We start from the raw sequence: 20,826 nt of genomic DNA on the forward strand, positions 1-20,826 counted from the left end.
GTTAAATAAATGACATGTAGATTAACTTTGAGGCCTCGTCCTTTTACTGTTATACATTGTCACTTTTTTTAATGGAAATGAAAACTAGAGGTACAATTACTGAGGGCAGATGTGGTTTCACTGCTTTAAACCTTATACCATCTGGAATATGTAGACTTTTAAAGGATTGCAGTGGCAACACAGTGTCGAAAGCTATGTTTGTTTACATGTAGGGGTTGTACATTCCTGCCCATTGTGTGAGCCCCTGACATAGATGCATTCCTGGCCAATATGTAAAACTGGAGATTAAAGCAAATAATATTTCCTAAATGACAGTGATGTGAATGAACAGCTCAAAGATAACTTTAGTTTCATTTCAAATAGGTACCCCACTCCAATAATGATTATTCATGGTGGCTTCAATCAATTCTCAATATCTTGACAAAATACATAATTAAAGTTGGTGGTAGGCACAAAATGTCTTTTGAAATTGCATTGAATGCTTTCTCAGAAAATTAATTTGGACAATTAGTTCAGGAGCCCACTTTGAGGAGCAAATGGTTGCGAAAACATAACTTGATGTCTTAGTAACAGATAATCGTGGCAAAATAAGGACCATCATGATAGATGCAGGGATTTTATGACCTCCCTCCTTCGTGACATAAACTATACAATATTATGATATGCACACATATTGGTTTTAATCTGATGTACCCCACTATTTAGCTGGCCGCGGTGGTCTAGCAGTTCTAGGCGCTCAGTCAGGAACTGCGCGACTGCTACGGTCGCAGGTTCGAATCCTGCCTCGGGCATGGATGTGTGTGATGTCCTTAGGTTAGTTAGGTTTAAGTAGTTCTAAGTTCTAGGGGACTTATGACCACAGATTTTGAGTGCCATAGTGCTCAGAGCCATTTGAACCATTTTTGAGCCCACTATTTACTATGAATATAATAGAGGGAAACATTCCACCTGGGAAAAATATATCTAAAAACAAAGATGATGTGACTTACCAAACGAAAGCACTGGCTTGTTGATAGACACACAAACATACACACAAAATTCAAGCTTTAGCAACCCACAGTTGCTTCATCAGGAAAGAGGGAAGGAGAGGGAAAGATGAAAGGATGTGGGTTTTAAGGGAGAGGGTAAGGAGTCATTCCAATCCCGGGAGCAGAAAGACTTACCTTAGGGGGAAAAAAGGACAGGTATACACTCACACACACACACACACACACACACACACACACATATCCATCCGCACATACACAGACACAAGCAGACATTTGTAAAGGCAAAGAGTTTGGGCAGAGATGTCAGTCAAGGCGGAAGTACAGAGGCAAAGATGTTGTTGAATGACAGGTGAGGTATGAGCGGCGGCAACTTGAAATTAGCGGAGGTTGAGGCCTGGTGGGTAATGAGAAGAGAGGATATACTGAAGGGCAAGTTCCCATCTCCGGAGTTCTGACAGGTTGGTGTTAGTGGGAAGTATCCAGATAACCCGAATGGTGTAACAGTGTGCCAAGATGTGCTGGCCATGCACCAAGGCATGTTTAACCACAGGGTGATCCTCATTACCAACAAACACTGTCTGCCTGTGTCCATTCATGCGAATGGACAGTTTGTTGCTGGTCATTCCCACATAGAAAGCTTCACAGTGTAGGCAGGTCAGTTGGTAAATCACGTGGGTGCTTTCACACTTGGCTCTGCCTTTGATCGTGTACACCTTCCGGATTACACGACTGGAGTAGGTGGTGGTGGGAGGGTGCATGGGACAGGTTTTACACCGGGGGCGGTTACAAGGGTAGGAGCCAGAGGGTAGGGAAGGTGGTTTGGGGATTTCATAGGGATGAACCAAGAGGTTACGAAGGTTAGGTGGACGGCGGAAAGACACTCTTGGTGGAGTGGGGAGGATTTCATGAAGGACGAATCTCGTTTCAGGGCAGGATTTGAGAAAGTCATATCCCTGCTGGAGAGCCACACTCAGAGTCTGATCCAGTCCCAGAAAGTATCCTGTCACAAGTGGGGCACTTTTGGGGTTCTTCTGTGGGAGGTTCTGGGTTTGAGGGGATGAGGAAGTGGCTCTGGTAATTTGCTTCTGTACCAGGTAGGGAGGGTAGTTGTGGGATGCGAAAGCTGTTTTCAGGTTGTTGGTGTCATGGTTCAGGGATTCCGGCCTGGAGCAAATTCGTTTGCCACGAAGACCTAGGCTGTAGGGAAGGGACCGTTTGATGTGGAGTGGGTGGCAGCTGTCATTATGGAGGTACTGTTGCTTGTTGGTGGGTTTGATGTGGACGGACGTGTGAAGCTGGCCATTGGACAGATGGAGGTCAACGTCAAGGAAAGTGGCATGGGATTTTGAGTTGGACCAGGTTAATCTGATGGAACCAAAGGAGTTGAGGTTGGAGAGGAAATTCTGGAGTTCTTCTTCACTGTGAGTCCAGATCATGAAGATGTCATCAATAAATCTGTACCAAACTTTGGGTTGGCAGGCCTGGGTAACCAAGAAGGCTTCCTCTAAGCGACCCAGAAATATGTTGGCATACGAGTGGGCCATCCTGGTACCCATGGCTGTTCCCTTTAATTGTTGGTATGTCTGGCCTTCGAAAGTGAAGAAGTTGTGAGTCAGGATGAAGCTGGCTAAGGTAATGAGGAAAGAGGTTTTAGGTAGGGTGGCAGGTGATCGGCGTGAAAGGAAGTGCTCCATGGTTCCTGGGGGTAACAGATTGGGTAAGGATTCCAGGCGTTCGAGAAAGTGGTTGGTGTCTTTGATGAAGGATGGGAGACTGCATGTAATGGGTTGAAGGTGTTGATCTATGTAGGCAGAGATACGTTATGTGGGGGCTTGATAACCAGCTACAATGGGGCGGCCGGTATGATTGGGTTTGCGAATTTTAAGAAGAAGGTAGAAGGTAGGGGTGCGCGGTGTCGGTGGGGTCAGGAGGTTGATGGAGTCAGGTGAAAGGTTTTGTAGGGGGCCTAAGGTTCTGAGGATTCCTTGAAGCTCCGCCTGGACATCAGGAATGGGATTACCTTGGCAAACTTTGTATGTAGTGTTGTCTGAAAGCTGACACAGTCCCTCAGCCACATACTCCCGACGATCAAGTACCACGGTCGTGGAACCCTTGTCCGCCAGAAGAATGACGATGGATCGGTCAGCCTTCAGATCACGGATAGCCTGGGCTTCAGCAGTGGTGATGTTGGGAGTAGGATTAAGGTTTTTTAAGAAGGATTGAGAGGCAAGGCTGGAAGTCAGAAATTCCTGGAAGGTTTGGAGAGGGTGATTTTGAGGAAGAGGAGGTGGGTCCCGCTGTGACGGAGGACGGAACTGTTCCAGGCAGGGTTCAATTTGGATAGTGTCTTGGGGAGTTGGATCATTAGGAGTAGGATTAGGATCATTTCTCTTCGTGGCAAAGTGATATTTCCAGCAGAGAGTACGAGTGTAGGACACGTACCACGGTCATGGAACCCTTGTCCGTCAGAAGAATGACGATGGATTGGTCAGCCTACAGATCATGGATAGCCTGGACTTCAGCAGGACGAGTGTACTGTGTGTACAGTGTACAGTGTAGGTCGAGTGTACTGTCCTACACTCGTACTCTCTGCTGGAGCTTCAAGGAATCCTCAGAACCTTAGGCCCCCTACTAAACCTTTCACCTGACTCCATCAACCTCCTGACCCCACCAACACTGCGCACCCCTACCTTCTACCTTCTTCCTAAAATTCACAAACCCAATCATACCGGCCGCCGCCCCATTGTAGCTGGATACCAAGCCCCCACAGAACGTATCTCTGCCTACGTAGATCAACAACTTCAACCCATTACATGCAGTCTCCCACCCTTCATCAAAGACACCAACCACTTTCTCGAATGCCTGGAATCCTTACCCAATCTGTTACCCCCGGGAACCATCCTTGTAACCACTGATGCCCCTTCCTTACACGCAAATATTCCGCATGTCCAGGGCCTCGCTGCAATGGAGCACTTCCTTTCACGCCGATCACCTGCCACCCTACCTAAAACCTCTTTCCTCATTACCTTAGCCAGCTTCATCCTGACTCACAACTTCTTCACTTTCGAAGGCCAGACATACCAACAATTAAAGGGAACAGCCATGGGTACCAGGATGGCCCACTCGTATGCCAACATATTTCTGGGTTGCTTAGAGGAAGCCTTCTTGGTTACCCAGGCCTGCCAACCCAAAGTTTGGTACAGATTTATTGATGACATCTTCATGATCTGGACTCACAATGAAGAAGAACTCCAGAATGTCCTCTCCAACCTCAACTCCTTTGGTTCCATCAGATTAACCTGGTCCAACTCAAAATCCCATGCCACTTTCCTTGACGTTGACCTCCATCTGTCCAATGGCCAGCTTCACACGTCCGTCCACATCAAACCCACCAACAAGCAACAGTACCTCCATAATGACAGCTGCCACCCATTCCACATCAAACGGTCCCTTCCCTACAGCCTAGGTCTTCGTGGCAAACGAATTTGCTCCAGACCGGAATCCCTGAACCATGACACCAACAACCTGAAAACAGCTTTCGCATCCCGCAACTACCCTCCCTACGTGGTAGAGAAGCAAAGTACCAGAGCCACTTCCTCATCCCCTCAAACCCAGAACCTCCCACAGAAGAACCCCAAAAGTGCCCCACTTGTGACAGGATACTTTCTGGGACTGGATCAGACTCTGAATGTGGCTGTCCAGCAGGGATATGACTTCCTCAAATCCTGCCCTGAAACGAGATTCATCCTTCATGAAATCCTCCCCACTCTACCAAGAGTGTCTTTCCGCCGTCCACCTAACCTTCGTAACCTCTTGGTTCATCCCTATGAAATCCCCAAACCACCTTCCCTACCCTCTGGCTCCTACCCTTGTAACCGCCCCCAGTGTAAAACCTGTCCCATGCACCCTCCCACCACCACCTACTCCAGTCGTGTAACCCGGAAGGTGTACACGATCAAAGGCAGAGCCAAGTGTGAAAGCACCCACGTGATTTACCAACTGACCTGCCTACACTGTGAAGCTTTCTATGTGGGAATGACCAGCAACAAACTGTCCATTCGCATGAATGGACACAGGCAGACAGTGTTTGTTGGTAATGAGGATCACCCTGTGGCTAAACATGCCTTGGTGCACGGCCAGCACATCTTGGCACAGTGTTACACCGTCCAGGTTATCTGGATACTTCCCACTAACACCAACCTGTCAGAACTCCGGAGATGGGAACTTGCCCTTCAGTATATCCTCTCTTCTCATTACCCATCAGGCCTCAACCTCCGCTAATTTCAAGTTGCCGCCGCTCATACCTCACCTGTCATTCAACAACATCTTTGCCTCTGTACTTCCGCCTCGACTGACATCTCTGCCCAAACTCTTTGCCTTTACAAATGTCTGCTTGTGTCTGTGTATGTGCGGATGGATATGTCTGTGTGTGTGTGTGTGTGTGTGTGTGTGTGTGTGCGAGTGCGAGTGTATACCTGTCCTTTTTTCCCCCTAAGGTAAGTCTTTCTGCTCCCAGGATTGGAATGACTCCTTACCCTCTCCCTTAAAACCCACATCCTTTCATCTTTCCCTCTCCTTCCCTCTTTCCTGATGAAGCAACCGTGGGTTGTGAAAGCTTGAATTTTGTGTGTATGTTTGTGTGTCTATCAACATGCCAGCACTTTCGTTTGGTAAGTCACATCATCTTTGTTTTTAGATATATTTTTCCCACTATTTACTATGTTTTAAATGAATGATGGAAAGATTGGTTAGTGGCACTTTCTCACCCTGCCTGGTACGTTTCCCCTGACCCAGGGTTCTGGGCGACTTTTCTGAACTCTGCCCCTTATCCTAAACCTCACCAGTCTTTCTCCTTCACCCCTCATCATCCCTCTTCAACTCTTCTGCCAGAAGAAAGAGCCTCTGGCTCCAAAAGCTTGCAAATTTTGATACCTTTTTTGTGTGTGTGTCGTCCTGCCACCATTTGGTGAGTGATTTTTTATAAATCCATTTACATTACATTTATGTAATATGTTATTTACAATGAAAAAATATTAATACAAGCAGTTTCACACCTGACATCAAGGTATTTAGAAACAAAGACATATTTTAAACCAATTATTTTGTAATATAGAGTTTTTTATGTGAAATATCACATAATGAGCATCTTTAGTACCAGTTTGAATATTGTAATATTAATTGTTAAAGTGTGTTTTGATTACTTCTATTTACAAATGCTTCAATGCTAAAATTACATTATTTACTAGATACAAGTGTTTCATTAACCATTTTGAAGATTATCGTCAGCTGAACTGTTTAAAGACTCAATAACCAGTCACAGTATTGCATAGCATTTTCCTAAAACTTTCTATTAATTACTTTTGTGTAACTGTGCTACCATTATCTTTCTGGATTAGAAATTACTGTTCCAACTTACTTTTTACTTTTTCATGTCCGAAAACCAGTTCACAATCTTTCATCCCAGTATAGGACCACTTCCAAGGCTTCTTTCTTGTCCAGCCATAAATCATCGGGGTTGCTCCTATAAGGGTAGTATGAGCAGATGCTCCATATCCTGCACAGCACCACAGTCACACCTATCATCCGCGGTTCCAAGACCCCACCTAATCATGTTTGTCTTCACTGGGGCCACCCATGTCCTTATTCGGTTCAGTGTCTTCCATGTCTTCCAGTTTGTGCTGAATCCGCTGGGCACTTCCTGTGCAGGTGGATAATCAGCTGCTGGTTCTTCTATTATCGTGGCTAAGAACCTTTTACGGGATTTCAATTGCCTGGGTTTCCACTCACTGCCAAAAAGGGGATGCTGATCATCAACAGTTTGTCTGAGCATCCCTGTGAATTCAAGTGATATTCTCCGAGAGTTGGGATTCACAAACCTGGAACCTCTATATAGTTTTGGTAAGGAAGTAGGTTTCATGGATCCCGTGGTTAATCGACGTATTTCACTACGACTTATGTCGACCTTCTTTGCATGGGTTGACCTTGACCATACTGGGCAGGAAAATTCAGCTGTAGAGAAGCACAAGTCTTGTGCGGTGGTTCTTAATATGGAAGGTTTAGCACCCCATTTGCTGTTAGATAGTTTCCACAGAATGTTATTTCTGGCAGTTACTTTTTGTCACATCTTTTCACAATGGTACCTGTATGTCAGAGATTTATCAAGTGCCACGCCCAGGTAAGTTGGTTTGTCGGTATGCTCCAGTGTGGTATTATTCCAAAAGATGTTAAGTTTATGGTTAGCTTGCCAGGATCGAAGTTGGAAGGTGCTGACTTGTGTTTTGGATGGGTTTAGCTTAAGAAAGTTTTATTTTATAATACTCTGGCATTTCTCGAAGAGCTTTTTTCAGCTTCTGTTGTACATCCTCAAAGGTCCTCCTGTATTGTAATTGCCAGGTCATCCACATACAGAAAATGTTTTGTACGCTTAGGCATCGGTTGGTTGTTGGTGTACAGATTAAATAGGGAGGGCGCCAAAATACTTTCTTGGGCCAGACCATTTTTCTGGTTCCTCCATCTGCTCTTTTTCCCATTGAGGACAACATAAAATTATCTATTTTGTAAGAGGGACTAGATAATCTTAACAAATTGATTGTCTCTTAGTTCATTATGGAGCTTCTGGAGCAGCAGTCTGTGGTTAATTGTATCATATGCAGAGCTAAGGTTGACCAGTGGTAGCCCTGATATCTTTTTTATTTTCGTATCCTTCATCTATGTGTTCTGTTAAGAACATCATTTGGCTAGTACATGATTTTCCAGGTCTAAAACCAGCTTGTTGAGGAATAAGTTTCATCTCAGTAGAGTCTGTCATATGATTTAAAATAAGTCTGTCGTACATTTTCTAAGGATAACACAGGAGAGATATTGGGCGATAGATGTTCGGTGAATCAGGTGCCTACCCAGGTTTCAAGAGTACCACTGTTCTTGCCTTTCTCCACGTCTTGGAGATCGTACATGTTTCACAACATTGATTGAAAAGTTGCACAATCCAGTTCTTTGTACCCGATCCAAAGCATTGGATCTGCTCCGTGCACATGTCATCCACTCCAGCTGGTTTGCTGCTTTTCATATTGCAGAGACCCTTGTGGAATTCCTTCATTGGAAAGGATGTTATAAACCTGTTAGTTTCTGATCCTAAAGTCCTGTTAATTTTTACTTTCTGTTGTTTTGTATTGAGCCACTTGATTAGGTGTTACCGCAGCAGACTCTGTCAAGTTTTTTAATAAGATTTCAAGCTATTTTGCTGCTATGTGTCACATCCATCCTCTCCAGGGTCTCCATCCATCTATTTTGCCTAGCTTCATTTAGCATTTTGATCAAAGTCGTACCACATGCTATTGTTTCTTGATTTAAGGGGTCCTTTTGTTATAGTGTCTCATACTTGGCTAGGAGATGACTGGAGTCATGTGAGATACCTGTGATGTACTGCTGTCGGCAACCTCGTGGTATATGTTGTCTGGAGATTCTCTGTAGCATTCACACAAAAGCCTGATAGTTCTCTGGGGTTGGGGCAAGGTTTACTATGGCTTTGTCCAGTTCCTCTGCGAAAATTTCCCAATTGGCCTTTTTAAAATTAAATCTTCTGCCAAACGGTAGTGTAGTGGTCTTGACTACTGTATACACCTGTATCCCTACTGGTCTATGCTGTGTTCGAGGTATAGGTTGATGTGCTACTTTAGTACAGCAATCTTTTGTGTTTGAGCTGGTAATGCAGTTGTCGGGGTTATATCCACGTTTCCATATTTTACATGTGAAGGAGGGGGGAATTTTTGGATCATGGAGGATACTGAGGTTTCTTGTTTCTATCTATTCCTCCAACAGGTGTCCATTCTCGTCTGTTTCACTATATTCCCCAGTGGTGCTGTGGCACTTCAAATCTCCTACAATGAATTAGGTGTTTTCGTTTGTGAAGTTTTTTAGTGGGGTGAAAGCAGTTTTTTTTTCCTGGAGGTTTATACATGGATGTTACTGTAAAGTTTCCAATTTCAGCTGTTAGTATTTGGATATCATTGGCTGTAGATTTTCTGACAGAAGTCACAGTCATCTCAGCTCTAATGAATATGGCACTGCCATGTTTAGGACGTGGTGCTTTCACAGTTAGTTGCATTCCCCGTATTTCAGGTGTTTTTGCTTCTGTGGGTTTCTTGGATGCATAAAACATTAGTTTAGATTTGATTAGATTTACTTTCATTCCATTTATGAGTCTGGCAGAATTCTATAAGATGTCTTGATTGTGTTTGTAATTCCCTCGACATTTAGGCTTACAATTGTCAGGATTGGCTGTGAGACGTGCCTATTTGCTACCTTCTTCCAAGGTTTCTGGTGGTGGAAGGATTGGCTATTATCGTTATTGTTAACATTTCCAGGAGACGTAGGCATGCTATAGTCTGATGAAGTTGCTGTAGAATGCTCTCGTGGAGGCTCCTTCCTTGTCCCCCACTGTTCTAACAAGACGGGAAAACACTTAACTTGAAGTTCTAAACTATCATAATAAGAAATAACGAAACGAGCTCTCCATTTACTCAAATGATATACTAAATATCATGTATGGTTATGTTAGTAATGATATGTATCATGTAAGAGAGCCATAGTCTATTACATTACAACACAGACAACAATTTGCGAAACGTTTGCCACAAGAAACTTGGAAGTAGATCCTTGGGGAGCTGCTTAAAAAAATTTGGTTGCCACTGGTGATGTCAGCATTAACACTTTGGGTCCTGAGCCATTGCACGTGGGTGTCTACCATAAACCCTGGCTGATTTTAACATATTTTAAACTACTACAACTCATGAAAGGTTTCAGTTATAGCAATAAAATTACTCTTGTTGAAAGACCTAGACTTTCTTGTTTAAAACCATATATAATACCTTTCTCTTGAATTAATACATACTTTTGACAAGTGTTATTATTATAACATTGTTTTTGAAAAAAGGAAAAATTGGTCAAAGGTATATTCACTGTATTTTCTAGAAGGAATTTTTTTTATTTTACACAAAAATTTTAATTGTGATGGATACAGTATGTCTTATCTACAGTAACTTCCTGTAACTATTTTAGGATGCAATTTTGCTCTTTGTGTGGTAAATTTTGAAGTACGGCATTTTGCACAATGCTACTTTACATTCACTACACTGGTAGCTTGTGTCTTTTCGCCACAATTTTCCAGTCAGTTTCTTTTCCTCCCAGAGAACACACTACACACTGTTTTTGTTTCTGTTTCTTACCTACTTCTGTCTCAATCTTTTCCAGGAAATGATTTCCAGTTGATAGCCTTGAGAGTCCAGATGGACCAGGTCAGGGTTCAAGATCTTTGCTTTGTGCAAGATCTGCACAGATAACTGTCATGAAGTGAGACGTTGTGAGGTGTTTTCCCGTAACCTTATTATATAATATGCAGGAATTTACAATCACCATTAGTGTAACATGGAATGCCAACTTTCTCCACTACTTCACAGTTCGATGTTCAAATGCACCGTATGACAATCGCAGATCTGATAAGTCAACACCAAACTTGTTTTTATAGTAGTAACATGTACAGTTTGATACCGTATTTATTTGGTTTTTGTGGCATGTACTGTTTGAAATACACATGACCTCGAAATTTACACATGCCTTCATCTATTGTAATTTTTTGAGATGGTGTATACGCACGCTGGAAATTAGCACACACATTATCTAGGAGGGGTCTCACCTTGTGCAGTGGGTCATAGCCAGTTTCTCCTTTCCTCTTAACTAAGGAATTATCACTAATGTGGAAGTTTCTCAAAATAGAAAGAAATCTGTCACAGCTCAAGATGTTTGGACAGAAATTACACGACACAACAGGGTTCTTGGACCAGTGCTCTCGTATACGTGGCCTCACACTTACACACATATGGACTACAATTGCCAGAAACTTCCTTATTTCCATAAGTGTAACTCCTTTCCACTTTGATAATGAGCAGGTGGGTGAAAGGGAATTTGTGCTTCATAATTTCCTGATGCATTGTTGAGCATTGTTGTTCGTTTATATGTTTCATCATACTGTCTGTCAGGAAATATGAGAAAAATTCGAGAGGTGCACTGTTCTGGTCTAAACTGACAACATTGTATATTCCGGATTGTCCTGAGAATAGATCGATATCTGGTGCACGATCAGTAGTCATCCAACCTTCCTCAGAATCGGTGTGGCACGCGGGTCTCGGCTTACCCCTTGCCGTCAGTCACCCTCGTTCTTCAGGCACAATATCGACGGGATTACTTGCTGCTGAAGTGCTTGGACACCTGCTCTCCTCTTCTGAAACTATCAGAAGAGTAGTATTTGCAAATAAAATCATAATTACGCACTGAGAGTTTTTTCAGTGAAAATCTGAACAAAAATTATACATGTTTTGTTGTCAGAATTCTTTACCTGAACTGCCGGAAACTTCTTCTTGAACATAGTCCACATCATCATCAGAGTCATCTACAATATCTTCCTCTGACAAATCAACGTCAGTAGTAGCAGCAGTAGCAGCAGCAGTTGTAGTACCACCACCACCATTCACACTGGAGGAAATTCAAGATGCAGTTCTGTCTTTCAAGAGAGGCAAAGCTACCAGCCCAGGTAGGATCAATGGAGAGATACTGCAGGAAGTGCAGAATCAGCTAGTATGGTATGTGACAGCACTTTTCAGTGAGTGTTTGGTGCAAGGAGGAATGCCTGATGGATGGAAGACCAAAAAAGGTGAGGACTGAGACCCTACTTTGGCAAAACCATACCAACTGATGTGCTTTATGAATACTCTGGGAAAATTTCAAGAAAGGCATCTTTGTGTGTGGCTACTTACCCATTGAGGACTGACTGTACTAAGTTGAAATCAATATGGCTGTTGAAATGGAAGCTATTGAAGATACAAGTAATTGGATGGTAGAACCTTCACTAATTTGGAGCTGGAACGGCTGCTCATGTCGGGTGCGGGGTCACACATTGGTGTGGTTCCTGTTGATTCTCTCAGTAGGTGGGATTATACTAGGCATGGCCTTCACCTCAACAGGAAGGGGAAGGGTAAATTGGCTGGGGAAATAGCAGGAAAGTTAAAGGGGGGAGGCACTATCATGAGTGGTAAAATACCAGTGGTTATAGGATTCAGAAAAGACCCTTTTTTAGGGTAGGGAGGACAGAAAGAAAGCAAATTTTAAGAGAGGTTAGAACTGAGACAAATCTTCAGTTTGAGAAAGAAATCAAAAAACATAATTCCAGCTTATTACATCAGCATAAACAGCCATTGGTTAAGAATTTTCAACTGTCAGCAGATATTTTAACTCCACCCAATCTTAACTCAGTCAATGAGAAATGTCAGCTATCTTTATTGCATCAAAATATTCGAGGACTGAGAAATAAAATTAATGAATTAACTATCTGCATAGATGAATTAGAGTCTTCAAACCCAGCTGACATAATCTGCCTCTCTGAACATTATGTGACCACTGGTATAGAACTTTTAAGTGTTACAGGGTTTAGGTTAGCATCTCACTTTTGTAGATCAGAAATGGAGAAAGGAGGAGTTGCCACATTCATCAGGAACTGTCATAAATTTAAGAACATAGACATTCATAAATTTTGCCTAGAACAGCATATGGAAGCATGTGCAACAGAATTAGAATTTCACAAAAAATCCTTCATAATATTAAGTGTATATCGAGCACCTGCAGGTAACTTTAATCTGTTTGTCAACCACCTTGAAGCTGTACTGGCCCATTTAACAACCAAAAACAAAGAAATAGTGGTTGCTGGTGATTTCAATGTAGATTTCCTTAAAGACTCTCCCAATAAGAACTTGTTTGAGTTAGTAACACTATCATTCAACTTAATTCCCACAGTAAAGTTCCCCACTAGGATAGCCACTTGCTCACAAACAGCCATTGATAATATCTTTATAGAAAAGTCCAATGAACAAAATTATATTACAAAACCAATAGTCAATGGCCTCTCAGACCATGACATGCAGTTCCTTCTGTTAAATGTTAATACTGAACAGGATATAAAATCTGTTAAATCTGAGCTCAAAAGGGTAATCAGTAAGCCAAAAATTGATTATTTTAGGACACTCCTCAGAGACATTCACTGGACTGATGTTTACAGCGTTCATGGCATGAATGAAAAATATAACATTTTTGCTAATAAAGTGCTTACCTTATTCGAACACTGCTTTCCCCCAAAACTTACCAAGGTTAGAGCAAAGTCTACAAAGAAGCCATGGATTACTCGAGGAATAGGGGTATCTTGTAAAACAAAAAGAAAACTGTATCTGTCAATCCGAAATATTTCCAATGTTGATGCTATAGCACATTATAAGAAATACTGCAAAATATTATAGACTGTAATACGGACATCAAAGCAAATATATTGCAAGGAAAAGATAGTCATATCAGATAACAAAATAAAGACTATGTGGGATATAGTGAAGGAGGAGACCGGTAGAACCAGACATGAAGAGGGACAAATAGTATTAAGAGTAAATGATACATTGGTGACAGATGTGTATAGTGTTGCAGAACTTTTTAACAAACATTTTATAACTGTTACTGACAAGATGGGGTTGTCAGGTTCGGTAGATGCTGCTATGGATTACCTTAGACCAGACATTTCAAGTAACTTCCTTAATATGAATTTGACCCTCACTACCCCAACAGAAATAATGTCCATCATAAAATCTTTAAAATCAAAAACATCTAGTGGGTATGATGAAATATCAACAAAGTTAATTAAAGAATGCGATTCTGAGCTAAGTAACATATTAAGCTATCTGTGTAACCAGTTGTTTATTAGTGGAATATTTCCTGAATGGCTGAAATATGCTGAAGTTAAGCCACTGTTTAAGAAGGGAGATAAAGAAATAGCATCAAATTTCCGTCCAATTTCACTGTTGCCAGCATTCTCAAAAATTTCGAAAAAGTAATGTACAGTCGTCTTTATAACCATCTTATCTCAAATAACATACTGTCAAAGTCACAGTTTGGATTTCTAAAAGGTTCTGATATTGAGAAGGCTATCTACACTTACAGTGAAAATGTGCTTAATTCATTAGACAAAAAATTGCAGGCAACTGGTATATTTTGTGATCTGTCAAAGGCATTTGACTGTGTAAATCACAATATCCTTTTAAGTAAACTAGAATATTATAGTATAACAGGAAATGCTGCAAAATGGTTCAAATCTTATATCTCTGGCAGGAAACAAAGGGTGTTATTAGGAAAGAGACATGTATCAAGCTATCAGGCCTCATCCAACTGGGAACTAATTACATGTGGGGTCCCACAAGGTTCCATTTTGGGGCCCTTACTATTTCTTGTGTATATCAATGACCTTTCATCAGTAACATTACCAGATGCCAAGTTTGTTTTGTTTGCCGATGACACAAACATTGCAATAAATAGCAAGTCAAATGTAGTCTTAGAAAGATCAGCCAATAAAATATTTGTGGACATTAATCACTGGTTCCTAGCCAATTCTTTGTCACTAAACTTTGAAAAAACACACTACATGCAGTTCAGAACTTGTAAGGGGTGTCCCAAGAGTATATGTCTAACATACGATGACAAGAAGATAGAAGAAGTGGACAGTGTTAAATTCTTGGGATTACAGCTTGATAATAAATTCAACTGGGAGGAGCACACCACAGAACTGCTGAAGCGTCTTAACAAATCTCTGTTTGCAATGCGAATTTTGTCAGACATAGGGGATATAAAAATGAAAAAGCTCGCATACTATGCTTACTTTCATTCCATAATGTCATATGGGATTATTTTTTGGGGTAATTCATCAAGCCAAGCTAAAGTTTTCCGGGCACAAAAACGTGCAGTGAGAGTTATATGTGGTGTGAACTCAAGAACATCCTGCAGAAGCCTGTTTAGGGAACTAGGGATACTAACTACTGCTTCCCAATATATTTATTCCTTAATGAAATTTGTCATTAAAAATATATCACTTTTTCAAACCAACAGCTCAATTCATGGAATCAATACTAGAAATAAGAATAATCTTCACAAGGATTTAAAGTCACTTAGTCTTGTACAAAAAGGTGCGCATTATTCAGGAACACACATTTTCAATAACTTGCCAGCAGCCATAAAAATCTTAACAACCAATGAAATTCAGTTTAAGAGAAGCCTAAAGGATTTATTGGTGGCCAACTCCTTCTACTCCATTGATGAATTTCTTAGTAAAACCAACTGATTTGTATATAAGTACAACATAACTTCTGCACAATTTCAGTGCAGTAATGTGTTCATTGAAAATTTGTGTGTGTGTGTGTGTGTGTGTGTGTGTGTGTGTGTTAGTATAATCTAACTTCTGCACCATTTCAGTGCAGTAATGTGTTCATTGTAAATAAGTATTACAGTAGTTGTATTACCTTATAAATAAATAAAAAACTTTTTTATTTTAAATTCAGTGCATTAGTATTTGTAAAATTACTCTTAGTGTTCATTAAAAAATGACGATCATTCCACTTGGGACCTGTGGAATGGTACATTAGCTTATTTGTTTTAATTGTAAATATTTGTCATGTATTGTTGTTTTTCTGACATGTTCCACATCCTGGAGGACCTCCTCACTACGGATCAATTGGAATGAAAGTAAATCTAATCTAATCTAATCTAATCTAATGTGACACCTGACTAAGCAATACTAGAGGTCCTGGGAGCTTTCAATCATTTTTGGTTGCTCTCCCTTTTCATGTGGCTCAGGGAGTTTGAGTTCCGGGGCATCATTACTTGAACCTGCTATATTACTGCAAAAGTTGGAGTGTTCATTGGACCACCTAGGCAGTAGTACAAAGAAACATTGCAAAGGGGTGGCCACATGGAGCCATCCATAGGCCTGCTTACGGAAACGTTGTGACAGAGCCCTTTCTTTGACTACTGAAAGCAATTTAAGAAGTTAATGCAGTTGTGGCATACATAGATGACATGCTAATAATTATTTCAGAGGATTCCAAAAGACACATGGAAAAGAAATGTAATGGACCTTTACCCTGGTGTGGAACTGGAGCGTGTGCAACAAGCTGCAAGTGGCAGTAAATAAAACAACGTACATACTCATGAAGTGTATATTGTCTAGTACTTGGAATCCACCATCAGAGTATAAAAAGCTTCAGTCAAGACAACATTGTGTCTGTATCTCAGTTTCGATATAGTGGGCTGACTTTAAAGACCACATAAAAGCAGTGTCTGAACGAGCAACAAAAATTATGCACGGGATTGCTGGTATTGTCACAAATCAGTACAGAATACCACTGGTGCACGGGATTCCTGGTATTGTCACAAATCAGTACAGAATGCCACTGAACATAGTGAGACATATTGTGAAGCTACTGTGACAGCTGTAGTTTCATTCAAAGATAGTGTCAAGAATATAAACTGAGGCATTTAGAGCTAATGAAAATCAAGAGCAGAATGCAGAGGGGAATACTTTCATGACTCACAGGTGCGTACAGGCCACCACTACTAGTAAGCCTGGGAATAAGTCGCATAAACTGGAGACTCGAAAGAGAGAAGCCATTTACTGGCTACAAACAGGAAACAGGGGAGGAGCAGGTAATAACTTGACAGTAGAGAAACATTAGGTAGGTGAGTAGACAATGAATGGCAACATATTTAGACAAATAAATTTGCTGGCAGTATGGTGCATTCACTTTTGCCAAATTTGAAAGCCCAGAGTAGAGTCAAGCACTTGGTTCCCACAAGAGTTCTCATCCACTTCACCTCTAGCCATGGAGCTTACTCCTTGTATGTTTAAAGGAGATGACAGGTGTGTGTGTGTGTGGGGGGGGGGGGGGGGGGGGCAACATTGGAACTTCGAAACAAGTCAGTCTTCATTGTAGGAGCACAGGTTATGATATTGAATGCTAGAGATGTATTGTCTGAACAATGTCAGTATATGAAATGCTGCAATCCAGAGGTTGCAGACCTCCACTAGCATGTGGAACTGCAGATGTACATCAGTGCAAGGCACACAACCTAATCCTCCAAGGACAGTGATGTGCAACAGCAACAGTAAATTTGAATGCTCACTATTGCAAGAATACAACACAGTCAGATGTCTATGTAGATCATATAAAAGTGGGGCATAAGACCTAAAGTCAAATGTGCCCTCTCTGGTCACCTCAGGTACCAACCGCTGAAAGTTGTGCAGATCTTCTAAAGGTTAATTTCAGGGACTGTGTCCCAGAAGCCTGAGGAGGTAGAGACTATGGCCACTGGAGACCGAGTGAGGTGGTGCAGTGGTTAGCACACTGGACTCGCATTCGGGAGGACGACGGTTCAAATCTGTGTCTGGCAATGCTGATTTAGGATCAGGCTTTTGTGGAAGACATAATTGAGGACATACTTGGTTTAGTTCCCATTTAAGAAACAGAATGCAGAATGTTAAACTAGGCTTTTTGGGTAACTTAGAGGTCACTACGTTATCTGAGTAGGGGGAAATTTCAATGGGAGACCCACAAGGTTTGATCAATGGTCCAGAGCTGTTATTTATGGAATGATCAACTGTTTTATTTTAATCAAAAGTCAAAACTGATTATACAAGCATTTTTAGCAGAGAAGCATCAATAGAGAAAAAGGTAAATGATGTTTTTGTGAAAGTTAATGATTGATTGGTTTTGCACAAATGGGCAAGCATTAAACTTGTGGTGAGGGGAGGGGGAAGGAGAGGAACAGCTCATCCAGTTTTGAACTGTCAGAAATTTTCCACCTCCTGTTAACCAAGTATACCAACAATAAACAGGATAGAAAGCTCTAAGTCCTTATGTGTGCGTGTTGATGTAAGTCTAAACTGAAAATACCATATAGAAGATCTGTGAACTGTGATCTCAGTTTATTCATTTTCTAGTTGCAGGTAATGTGCTCTGGGGATGATTCTTGTGATGACCACACTACAGTGATTCCGGCACCAAAAGTGTTGGGTGATTTATTTGAATCTGTTGCAGCAGCAATCTACCTTGACAGTGGTAAATGTTTGAAAACAGTATGGTCTGCATACTACAGAATTATGGAGAAAGAACTGGGTAAGTAGCATATGAATAAGTACTGACAATTTTCAAACCCTGTGATTTCACGTCTTGTATATTGAATGTTATGATTTCTTTTCTTTTGCAGTTAAGTATTGTATGTGATGTGTAACATGCCACACTTGTCTGCAATAATGAATGAAAATAACTGATTCTGAGTTGCCTTTGTCTTCGAAGTAAAAGTGGAAAATATGAATGGAAGCAGCACACATGTACTTCAGAACTGAAAGGAATGTCCACTTATGAAATCCTGTTTATTTAACTATTCGTCAGGGAAAGAAGTCCACAGATTTTGTTAACCAGGATAGTCTGTAGAATAATAATTTTGTGACTGTGATATTTGTATATATTCTTTTACAAAGGTCATTTCTAACATAGACAGTATTTTATGTAAAAGCGTTTTATTAGTAATTTTTATGAAAATTGCACCAGAAGTCATAGTGGTGTGAAAAATGTCTGCTCATTTTGATCATTATATCTTTTCCCATGTCTTTCAGTCATTTTGAACTTTCTTATATGTAGTGGCAGTTTCAGTTCTGTCAGTGCCTGTCACTGTTAGTAGACAGTTCTCCACCAACTGCAAATGGTTTTTATTCTTGGCTAGGCCAACAATTTTTCTGTAGCTTGTTACCAAAACGGTGGCAGCCCGGCAGTGTCATTATAGTACTTAACCAGAGCTAACTATCTGGATGACTTGTCATACGTTTGTATTTTATAGAATCTGTTGTTTTCTGCTACTTTGTTTTGTAATGTAATGAAGAGTATATTTTATATTTAATGTTTTAAAACATAATAAAAAGCACAATATAACAAAAAATGAGTTGTCAATTTAAGGGATTTGTTGTTACTACTTCCTTTCTGCTAATAATTGGAATAAAATCTTTGCTACCGGACGGACTGTGCCAGCTTCCAAATTGGCTGCATAATTAGTTTAAAAATACGATTATTCTAGGCCTATGCTTGACAAATACAATTATTCTATGCAGATGACCAACAACAAAATACTTTTTCAGATAAGTAGAATGACGTATTAGTTGTAACTCATTTTGTAATCACATTCTGCTAATCTTTCAGTTAGTTCATTGGAGCAGTTTTAAATTTATTTGGCATGTCATAGAAGGGAAAGCAGAAAGGTGGAAGGAGTATATAGAGGGTCTGTACAAGGGTGATGTACTTGAGGACAATATTATGGAAATGGAAGAGGATCTAGATGAATATGAAATGGGAGATACGATACAGTGTGAAGAGTTTGACAGAGCACTGAAAGACCTGAGTCGAAACAAGGCCCCGGGAGTAGACAACGTTCCATTAGAACTACTGACTGCCTTGTGAGAGCCAGTCCTGACAAAACTCTACCATCAGGTGAGCAAGATGTATGTGACAGGCGAAATTCCCTCAGACTTCAAGAAGAATATAATAATTCCAATCCCAAAGAAAGCAGGTGTCGACAGATGTGAAAATTACTGAACAATCAGTTTAATAAGTCACAGCTGCAAAATACTAACTCGAATTCTTTACAGACGAATGGAAAAACTAGTAGAAGCCGACCTCAGGGAAGATCAGTTTGGAATCCGTAGAAATATTGGAAGATGTGAGGCAATACTGACCCTACAACTTATCTTAGAAGCTAGATTAAGGAAAGGCAAACATACGTTTCTAGCATTTGTAGACTTAGAGAAAGCTTTTGACAATGTTGACTGGAATACTCTCTTTCAAATTCTGAATGTGGCAAGGGTAAAATACAGAGAGCGAAAGGCTATTTACAATTTGTACAGAAACCAGATGGCAGTTATAAGAGTCGAGGGGCATGAAAGGGAAGCAGTGGTTGGGAAGGGAGTGAGACAGGGCTGTAGCCTCTCCCCGATGTTATTCAATCTGTATATTGAGCAAGCAGTAAGGGAAACAAAAGAAAAATTTGGAGTAGGTATTAAAATCCATGGAGAAGAAATAAAAACTTTGAGGTTTGCGGATGACATTATAATTCTGTCAGAGACACCAAAGGACTTGTAAGAGCAGTTGAACGGAATGGATAGTGTCTTGAGAGGAAGATATAAAATGAACATCAACAAAAGCAAAACAAGGATAATTGAATGTAGTCGAATTAAGTTGGGTGATGCTGAAGGAATTAGATTAGGAAATGAGACACTTAAAGTAGATTGCTAAAGATTAGATGGGTAGATCACATGACTAATGAGGAGGCATTGAACAGAATTGGGGAGAAGAGGAGTTTGTGGCACAACTTGACTAGAAGAAGGGATCGGTTGGTAGGACATGTTCTGAGGCATCAAGGGATCACCAATTTAGTATTGGAGGGCAGCGTGGAGCATAAAAATCATAGAGGGAGACCAAGAGATGAATACACTAAGCAGATTCAGAAGGATGTAGGTTGCAGTAAGTAGATCAAGAAGCTTGTACAGGATAGAGTAGTTGCTTCAGTCTCAGGACTGAAGACCACAACAACAACAATGTCTGTCTCAGGCATAAGATGATGTGAACATTTTATTGGCAGCTATGGTAGTGGAAAGAACAGAGAAAATTGAGTCATAAAGAAGAGGCCATTCCTACAATTTGGCTGCATCTTCAGCTTCTTGCACACTGATGGTATACTCCGTTGGCAAAGTCGTGTTCTGAATTTAACAAGCAGTTCCCATTAGCCATTCAGTACACCCTGGCGGTTTAGCTACACAATGCATTGTGTACCTGCCCCTCCCAGTTGTTGGTTGCCACATTTCAGTCTCTGTTGATCAGTTTATGTTCTTTTGTGACATGTTTACTTTTGGTTTAGAACTATTGAGTCTTGTAATACA

The 20,826-nt window shown here is 40.9% G+C and overlaps 1 protein-coding gene across 7 annotated transcripts in view; it reads left to right on the forward strand.

Annotated features, from left to right (window-relative positions):
- LOC126260799 (endoribonuclease Dicer-like) overlaps positions 1–18,816 on the forward strand; it is a 450,082-nt gene extending 431,266 nt beyond the window's left edge. For 6 of the 7 annotated variants that reach the window (XM_049958149.1, XM_049958148.1, XM_049958147.1 and 3 more), the window contains exons 23-24: positions 17,842–18,016; positions 18,108–18,816. In XM_049958149.1, coding sequence (XP_049814106.1) covers positions 17,842–18,016; positions 18,108–18,124 — 192 coding nt within the window. In that variant the 3' untranslated portion in view covers positions 18,125–18,816. Of the gene's footprint in view, positions 1–17,841; positions 18,017–18,107 lie in introns of those variants that run through there. The other variant, XM_049958152.1, reaches the window with a different exon arrangement.
- The last annotated feature ends 2,010 nt before the right edge of the window (positions 18,817–20,826 follow it).

The sequence above is a fragment of the Schistocerca nitens genome, chromosome 5, assembly GCF_023898315.1.
Source record: "Schistocerca nitens isolate TAMUIC-IGC-003100 chromosome 5, iqSchNite1.1, whole genome shotgun sequence".
Classification (NCBI taxonomy): domain Eukaryota; kingdom Metazoa; phylum Arthropoda; class Insecta; order Orthoptera; family Acrididae; genus Schistocerca; species Schistocerca nitens.